The 9,980-nt window shown below is 37.1% G+C and overlaps 1 protein-coding gene across 1 annotated transcript in view; it reads right to left on the bottom strand.

Moving 5' to 3' along the window:
- Positions 1–9,682, bottom strand: part of LOC150101654 (tRNA-specific adenosine-34 deaminase regulatory subunit adat3) — a 79,019-nt gene extending 69,337 nt beyond the window's left edge. The window contains exon 1 of the mRNA XM_090399886.1: positions 9,550–9,682. Within this exon, the coding sequence (XP_090256012.1) occupies positions 9,550–9,682 (133 nt within the window). The remainder of the gene's footprint in view (positions 1–9,549) is intronic.
- Between the last annotated feature and the right edge of the window lie 298 nt (positions 9,683–9,980).

Here is a 9,980-nt window from a genome sequence, read left to right on the forward strand (position 1 = left end):
ATAATTAGCAAACAGTACCGAACAGTAACCGAGTAATCTACAACATAAAAATCATCTGACACCCGGATATAAAACCAGAGCCACTACCACAGAAGGCATCAATTTGACAATGCTACCATTGTCAAAAATTCGTTCACTCGCAATGCTGCTGCAAGACTGATTTCTGCTTCCTACAAATTATCAGAAACAGAGCCACCCAAATGTGCCAACTATAGAAGGTGCAAGTAAAACTTGGTTACCCAAAAATCAATAAAAAATCCTTAAGATTCCCATCAACAAATTCGCGGGTACCCACAACAAATGCTATTATTCTCTAGGTACAAAAACCACCCTAATACATGCCTCGTATGCAGATGTCATGGCCTCAAAACATTCAGGAAAAACTTAACCCCAATCTCAAATCAAATCCTGCAAAACTGTGGTCATAGCAGCCTCTCTCAGCGAAATATTAATCGAGTTCAGCAAAGCAAACCCCAGCCAGCACTCAACAAAGAAGTTTGGGAAACTCACACGACCGTAACCTAGTTTTACTAATCGATGATTAACAAGCGTAAATTAAACTCTCTACAGATTGTGTTCTGAAATGCCTGTGGTCCTGGAAACGAACTGCGAGAACTATAAGAATTTACGACGCGCTGTAATGCTGAGATAATTCCTTGTATATGAAACGCACGTTCAAGCAGAGGACAACCCAAATTTCAGGAACTATACACTATACCAAAATGATAGATATCCAAAATATGGCTGTGCCTGGAGGGGGGGGGGTTAGAGCTTGACAAATATGAATGTGCCATATTTGTCATGCTCAACATAGAACACAATGAAATTGTAAATCTTGCCACTACAAACATAGAAATCACGGAATGTGGGTTCAAATACAAATGCGGGTCCCCTGAAACTATATTTCCTATATAACTCTCCAAACAAACGATTACTAGAAGCAGACTTGACTGAAATTCTAGATATAAACGAAGCGGCGATTTCAACGCTAATCACACAGCCTAGAACAGCAGAACTACAATTGGAAACGGTAGAATCCTTAATAAGTTTGCTGCTGCCGGTGACACAGTAATTATAGGATCTCCCGAACCCAGGTACTACAATGTGGCAAGATTTCCTGATGTCCTTGACATCGCGATACTACAAAATATCACGCATCAATGCCAAATAAGTGTAATGGACGTCCTGTTCTGACCGTAACTCAGTTTTACTTTAATTGCTCAAAACTATCGCCTGCTCTACATGAATCTATAGGCCCAGTTCCAACCATTGACTCAAACAAAAAAATCGACAACCCAATTTCAAGCATAGAAAAGTAGATAACAGAAACGCATTCACAAACTCTGATCGACTTCCCGATGACACTATAAAACTTATCAGCAAAAAGAACACAACCAGGCATCAGTACCATAGAACACTAGCCCCTGAACACTTTTAAGCTCTCAACAGGGCTACATAGAAAGTTGGATATGCACTTAAAACTATCTAAATCAATGGTGGAAGAAAAACTTCACAGAAAACCAAACGCTCTGGATGATGACCAAAGCTCTATGCACAGACTGTAAACCTCTCTAACCAATCCAAACATGGTCTGTTTATCGTGACGTAGACAAAATTGAAGCCTCTGCCGAGAGCGTAGAGATGTAGTGTAGTCCAAATTACAGTCGTGCTGATCTGAACTAAACGCCATTCAACTAACACTATCTGCTGAAGTACGTAAAATCATCACCAAATGAAGAATAGGAAAGCACCAGGTTCAGATGTGATTTCTAACAAAATCAAGAATTGCCTACCATAAAGCTGAAATGCGTATTGCTGCTATTATTAATGCAATATTTAGATATCCCTAGTTCCTTGCACGATGAAAAATTGCAGATGTAATCTTAATCCCAAAGTCAGGAAAAGTAGCACACTTTCTCCAAAACTGTGACCTAATCAGTCTGCTTTCATACCTAGGAAAAATAGCTGAGAGGGATATAAGACTGCAGAAAGTCACTAAAGAATTGAACCTCATCCCTTGTGGTAATTTAGATTTCGGGAGAACCACTCCACAGGACAACAAGTTCTCAGGGTCGTGGAACGTAGGGTTCAGCAGCAGCACACAGGAGTGATCTTCCTTGACATTTGCTAAAGCATTCGACAAAACATGGCAATGGGCTTCATTTTAAACTTATGCAGGCCATATTCCCAGAAGGACTGGTCAAACTTACCAAATCGTGCCTCAGCGATTTTAACCTCCGAGTAAAGTTAGGAAATTAGATCGTCTGAACGCAACATCACTGCAAGCGTCTTCCCCAGGCCTCCCTGCTAAAACCTCTGCTCCTTGCCACCACAATGGTCCTATCCGCAGATAATACTGCAATAATACTCCACTGATTGCAATCTAGATTGGCAATCCAAAAATTGTAAAACCCACTCTCAGTATTAGTACTAGTATTATTCAAGCCTGTCCAAATTCCAAAAATGATGAATTGATGTTAATGCCCTCAAGAACAATTCAGTGTTATTCACAAGACGAGGATTCCTTGAGGGCGAAGTTTTCATATTTGGCATTTCCATTTCATGGTAACCTGTAAGCACACACTTATCGCACAGCTAGGCTTCGCTTTACAACTCATATTGATCGTGTCTGCTCAAAAGGAAATAGGACAATGGTGCAGATATAACTGTTACTCAATCGCCGTAGCTGGCTAAGCATAGAACTTAAACTACTATTACTATACAATACATTGATCAGGCCAGTCCTGATGTATGGCTCGTCAGCTTGGAGTCACACAGAGCATTCAAACGTTAGCCAACTACAAACATCTAAGACAAATGTTTACGAATAGCGTTTAAAGCACCATGGTTCGTAAGAAACATACAGCTTCACCGAGAAGCCGATATTCCTGAGATCGAAACTTTTCTGTGCGAAATGGCTGCAAACTTCTCTGCAAGTCATACCTACCATAGTGGATTAATAAGTTAGGGTGAATAACAGCATTTGAAAAACACAAACGTCTCAAACCCATATTGAACAGATAAGTTTTTTTAAAACCCACTGCCAGAATCCAAAAATAGGTGAGCCAAAGGCTCAATAATATTTCAAGCCTGTTACGGTCTACTATCTAGCGGTAGACTAAAACAAATATCTAAGAACAAACATCCTTCCAAAAAAACATACAAAACAAGTAAAAGCGAAAAGTAAAAAAAAAAAAAAACTCACTGATAGTCAATAGCCCACAATAGACGAGGCGAGTACTCAATAATATTTCTTAATCCAGAAATTTCGTTGCGAATATGACAATGAGATAGTGGACCATACGTATAACTAGTCCATCTTGCCAGTTAAGGCAACCAGGTATTGGTAAGGTTCCCCTTCCCATTAAATGTGCGATTTTCATTTCGCGCAACAGACAAACCACCTAAAAATATATGCAATTAACAGCTAATGATGATGACTATGATTCAGCCTGTATCTTCTCCTCCGCAGGGTGATGGCTAGCTATTACATGGTAATATTACATAGCTATTACAGTTGAAGCATAAGCTTCAACTGTAACTCCTGCTAATGGGATCTTCAGTAAAGTTTCATTTGAATTGTGTTTTTTCACGTTGTGGCAAAAAAGTTATCACACAGCTGCTGATAAAGTGTGTATGTATATGTAGATATATACATATAGAAATATAGTGGTATCTCGTAAGATTTAGCTTCCAAAAAAGTTTAGCTTTCTTGGAAGCTAAACTTTTTCGAATGCTTTTTCTCGGAGCTGCATCAGCAATAAAATTTTGTGGAATGGCGTATCATTCTGCTTAGCCCATTCTATATGCATATTAACTGTCAACTGCCTCTTCATGTTTTACTTTTTTTTTCTTAGAGTTCTTCATCGTCATCATCGTCTTCTAATTCATTCTGTAGCGTCATTTTTATAATTTCATCGTCTGATTTGATTTCGAGTTCACTTTCGGTTCTACCTGTAATCCCTTCCGTAACATCTATTTGTGAAATTTCAACATCTGGATTTATATTTTTAACCAAATTATGCACGTTTTGAATTTCCTCTTTTTTGTATATCACCTAAATTCTAGAAGGCCACAGTTTTTTTCCATGACGCTCGAATTGCTTCAGGTTCGACGGCTTCCCAAGGAAACGTGAATACACAATAAATCAAAATAGGCCTGCAGTATAACGGTACAATCGACAGTATGAAAAAATACTGTACAGTAATAATAATAAAATAAATAATAACAGTTAAACTAATAATTATCAATTAAAAATAATAGTATACAAAATAATAATACGTAATAAATAAAGCTTTTTTTCTTTCAAACCACAGTTCGGATTACTGGAGGGTTCGAACAAAAGAGGTTCGGATTAGTGAGATACCATTGTATATGTATATGTATAAAGTGTGTATATATATGTATATACTTTACAGAAAGAAATGGAACTCAGTAATAATGTCATGAATTAATATCAACAGGGAGTTTAAATTATCATCTACAAAAACAAATATGTTAAATTGCATTAGCTCTGGCTTAGTACTATCTCAAAATGTGTGAACGATGGGGGCATTCCAGGTTTAAACATTGTTTGGGTTAGTTAAGAGTAGACTATAACACACTTTATTAATGATTGTGGAAATTATTTTCTAAGTCAACTTGCGTCAAAAAATTACGCATGTTTATGCAATGTACTTACTGACCAAAATATTCTCATTGGCGTTCTATTCTTGTAAACGTCATGGAAAAACTGATCTAAGCAATTAGATTGAGCTTGTTTTATTTTGATGATATTTGTACGATTTTAAATGCCAAAATTCATTGAAATTAGTCAAGTAAACCAAAGCTTCAAAATCACATTATTATTATTATTATTATGTGACACCTCCAGGGAGTCCAAAGAGGATCTCTCATCCAGGGAGAATGTGTCAACACCAACGAACGATTGTCCACCTTCTAACTACTACCCACGCTCAAACCTGCTTAACTTTTTGCGAGCCATTAGTAGCAGAGGCTCTACCAATCGACCAACCTTCGCTGGCAATTATGATCACTGAGTGACCATCTTGAAATCATGAGAAGAGTGAAGGATGTTGTCTTTTGAATTCTTGAATAACAGCAGTTGTGCTCAAAATAAATGGTCGTTGAAAAATTGCTGGCTTAGATAATAACAGATCTAATTGAAACTTGAAATTTCGTAATGAACTTCAGAGTCAAAGGCCTGAAACAAAAGCGGTTTTTCATTTCTAGGATCTCTTTACTTTTATCTATACGAGTTCTGCTATTCATCCAACAGGCGTCTAAGCATATTTTTATTGCATAGAAGGTTGAAATTTGGAAAAATGAATAAATAAATAACTTTGTGATTGATTACACATGTTTCCCTATAAAAATCTACGCAATTATTTTACAGTTCAAGGCTTCTTAATTGCATCATCATAAAAGCTGAAGACGAAGAACTCTATTTACACTTTTGCTCATTTGGAAACGTCTAAAGTGTCAATAGAAAACGTAATTTCATCAGCAAGCACAAACAAACATATTTGGTTGTAGCTAAAGATACGCATGTATGTATCGAGGGAGAAGGGATATAGTTCCGGAAAATTCGAAGTTTAAACTAAAAAAAAAAAAAAACTAGCGAGAAGAACACATGCAAATAACAGAACATAACACGCTAGCATTTAGCTACTTTGGATAGTAATTCAAAATAACAATAAACTGCTTTGTTTTACTGCTGCAGTGTCCCGTTTCAAATTATATAAAGCAAACAAGAGATATGCACAAGTATCTATATGCAATTTACATTAATTAGCAGGCAATAAATCGACAGTAGAACTACATGACCTAAGGCTAGTTTTGATAGTGAACGTTGGTTACTTGCACTGGTGAAAGTGGCAGTTTCATCGTTGAAACTGTTATCCTGCTAGAAAAGTTGCACAGCATTTTCTACAGGGTATAGAGAATGGTCCAACATCTAACAAACAACGATCCGATGGCTTCTCGATATGAGAGACCAATCAACGATTACAGAATGTCATGCAACCTGCGCAGCTCAAACAACAGAATGTTGCGACATTCGGTTGGAAAAATCTGGGTTCGATTCCCGTCTGGGAAGCAAAGAATCTTTGTAAAAGCGTTTTCTGGGAAGAGGAGGTTAGCGGTATCTTAGAACCGGTAACCGATTTTTTTATCCTGAAAAAAAAAAAATAAATAAATAAAATAAAATAAATAAATAAATAAAATAAATCTGCTGAAGAAAAAAAAGTGCAATCAACAGACATACCATACTGGCCTGGTTTTAAAGACAGCCGAACCTGATAAGCCACTTCCAGGATCGTGATGAAGCTGATTTATTTTATTTATTAGTAACGTAATAATAATGATAAAAAAAATAGGAATAACCAGCTATGTTTCCACAGTTAATACATACGCTGCTTGGAAAAAACTCAACGGACATTCTATGAGCAAGGTACATCGTGCCATGTAATGCGTCACATTTGGAGCAAGTATAAATTGGAGGAATATGATGTTCCCAAATAAGTGCAACTGTGTCCTGGTGATATGGCTGCGAGAAGAGAACTGATGGAGTTTGAAACATACATTGTAATAGGATGACATGTTGAAGGCCTATTTGTCCGGCAAATTGGCTGACAAATTGGGTCATCGCAAGTCAACAAACAATGATATCATAAGTTCAGGGAGTGACCTGCAGTTGCTCCTGGCAGTGGACGACTCACCACACTCATCGAACGTGACCGTACGGTGTTACGAAAAATAATATGTAAAACAACCATTCGTCGGCCGACACGTTGAATGCGGAGTTCCGGGCATCGACTGAAACACGAATCTGCACCAAAGCATTCAGATCGAAACTCACAACATGGGTTTCCATGGTAGGATCGGAATAGGTAATTCCCACATTACCTGTCCAACAAGTGGTGATGCAAAGATCTTCATTGGTGCAAAGAGGTGCATTGGGACGTGGAAGCTTGGTGAGCTGTATTATAGAGCAACGAATCGCATTACATCCTCTACTGAGCAGACAGATGGATGCTTGATGAACGTCTCTTACCAGAGTGCGTAACTCCAACTATGAAATTCGGGGATGGCGAGTGTTGATCCTTTTTTCCTGGTTTGTCCTCGGACTTCTGTTTGTAGTTCCATGAACACAGAACTCCCAGAGGTATCTGAACATTTTGGACAATGCAATGCTTCTTATTTTGTAGCTTTTCTATGCTGACCATAGAGACCAATGGTCACTGAGACAATGTCTTTCTTTCAGAAAGACAATGCACCATGTTATAAGGCTGCTGCTGTAACTGCATGGTTTGTGGACATGAATGTCATCACACTTCGCTCTCCTCCGAATCCTGATCTCAATCGTATTGAACATCTGTGGGATGAAGTGGAGCGTCAGGAGTGGTCAAAAGTCATCCACCCCACAACAGTCCAGGACCTCATTAAATGCCTACAGGAATAATGGTTCAAAAGTCCCATTGATCCATATCATACACTTCTGGAAATTATGCCCCTTAGGCATGTTGTAGTCACAGCAGCAAAAGGAATTCCTATATCATATTTAGGTGGGTCCCATGGCTGTTTGTTCTTCCCACTATGGTGTTCATTGACTTCTTTCTGAGCAATGTACATACAGTATTCCAACACTGTTTTTTTATTTTAGATTATTTATCATATACAGCTCTTTATACATTAAAAAAATCGTCTATGAATATTTATCATTGTGCAGTGAACACATTTCTTGACAGGGAAACGAAAGGAGATTTTCCCCATTATTTTTAGGAAATCATGGCGCATAACAACTGACCACAAAATTCCTGTATCTGCTTATCACTCATAGTGAGAGATGATATGGAGATCCATCAGGATGTATCACAGTATAGAATGTTATTTTGTGTCTACACAGGCAACTTTCCACTAACTTACAATCACTAGTTGCCATTCTTTCATTATAAATTATGAAACTATCATTAAATTATTTTACATTAGATCTGAGTAAGAAAAGTTGAAATCGATTTAAAAATTTAATAAAATCGCCTAAGCCTGTAGCTCAGTGAAAGTGGCACTTGCATCCTCTGCGCTAGTCGCCGATTTGAGGAACTTTTTTAAGCCTTTTTTCGACCGAATCCAGAGTTAATCGATCTCTGTCACGGGCAAGTGGGCTTTTTCTCCCAGAAACTCGAGTTTTTCGTCCCGTGAACTCAAGAAAATCGACCGTAGAACATACGTCATTTCAGTCAGTTACATATTCTGTTAGGATTAGGTACCAAAAGACGGCAGCACTTGTTTGCCGGTCTCTTCATCGGTGGCCGCCTATAATTAGTGATAGTCATGGGCCAACTATCGCTGATTGGCTACCAATGGAGATTGAACTGCCTACTCAGTCCCCAATAGCTAGATAGGGTTAAAAGGCCTCGCATACTCCCTACTAGGGAATCAAAGGCATTAGCTTATTATTTTATTTTATATATAAAATCGCCTTTGCTTTTTTATTTTTTTATTTTATGATCTATATATGAAAATAAAGGAGTTTCTTTTAAAAAATTATAACAGTCCTCTTGCATTTCCAGACACCTACTACATCGTTCATGCATGTCTCATAATGCTACTTGAGAAGAATATTTTCAGTTATTTCTATAACCCACTGTGAGCTGCTTCGTTGGCTTCGTCAATTTTTGGAAAACCAGATTCCGTGCAATATTTAAGAAGATGAAAAAGGTGATGAGATAATCACTTCGAACAAGGTTTGAAGTACAGAACGGATGAAAAGGAATTTCAATGGATATGCCGGATGAATGAGGTGAAGAATTTATGATACTAAAGAACGAATTTTATACATTAATCCTTCCTCTTTAAAAAGAAAAGAGAAACTGAACTTACAAAAAAAAAGGCAGGTTTCAGTTTGCTCCGTTGAACATTTCGACTCACACATAAGAACATACACTTCTCCTTGACTTATACACTTTTTACTATAATACTAATCTTCAACTGTTCATTATTCACTAACAGTGCAAAGTTCACATGCTTATCCTTCGACTTTATGAGACACACAGTTATCATCGACAACTAGGGAAATATGTTTTACTTTTTGATATATATATATATATACAGAAAATTACATAGCAGAGTCATTGCAATGTACAATATACAATACTGTACATTTATTTGACATATTTTTCTTCTTTAAGTTCCTGTAAATGGTACAATTGAAATAAAATCTGTGATGGCTCAAATTGTGTTTGCAAGGATTCCACATACCAAATTTACATAAAATCCATTCTGTTAGAGTCAAAAATTATTACAACTGTTTTTTTTTTTCATCAATACGCAAATTATTCCTATATTCTAGTTGGACAGATTTTACTGAATTTCCATATTTCAAGTTATTTCAAAATTTTACTGAAATTTCCTTTATTATTACAATCCACCTACTTTCATGCACAAAGGAGTGTAGTTGTTTGAAATTATGGACAAAGTAGTTAAGGCTACGAGGGTAATCCTGTTTTGTGAGACGAGAAACCAGAGCTTCCAAGAATACTACTAACTTACCTTCAAATGAAAATCCTGACAAAGGGGTTTTGCATCTTAGAAGAGATTTAAACCAAATCGTATCGTCGATATCAACACTGTGCTTAGGAGGCCAGTTACAAAGAAAAGATTTTGCTAATTGAACTGTTCCCATTGGTAAAACAAATCGAGATAATGTTTCCTCTTTGGCTTGATGCAATTTACTGAAATTTGGTATTTAGGATTACGATCACGAAATGACTTTATTTCAATTAAGGGGATATTAAATCCTACATTGTTTTAAAACCGAATAAGAAACTCAAAGATTGGAATCAGATAGTTTCATACCGAATACAGTAAACTATAAAAGTATCGGCGATTACTAGCGTGAGTTAAAGCAAGTAGTCCTAGTACGTAGTATAATCTTGGGCAACTCGTAGCAAAGGTGGTGAAGTTCTGATCGCTATTCTTGG

This window comes from Typopeltis vanoorti, chromosome 11 (assembly GCF_054136105.1).
Source record: "Typopeltis vanoorti isolate ZY-2024b chromosome 11, IOZ_Tvanoo_1.0, whole genome shotgun sequence".
Taxonomy (NCBI): domain Eukaryota; kingdom Metazoa; phylum Arthropoda; class Arachnida; order Uropygi; family Thelyphonidae; genus Typopeltis; species Typopeltis vanoorti.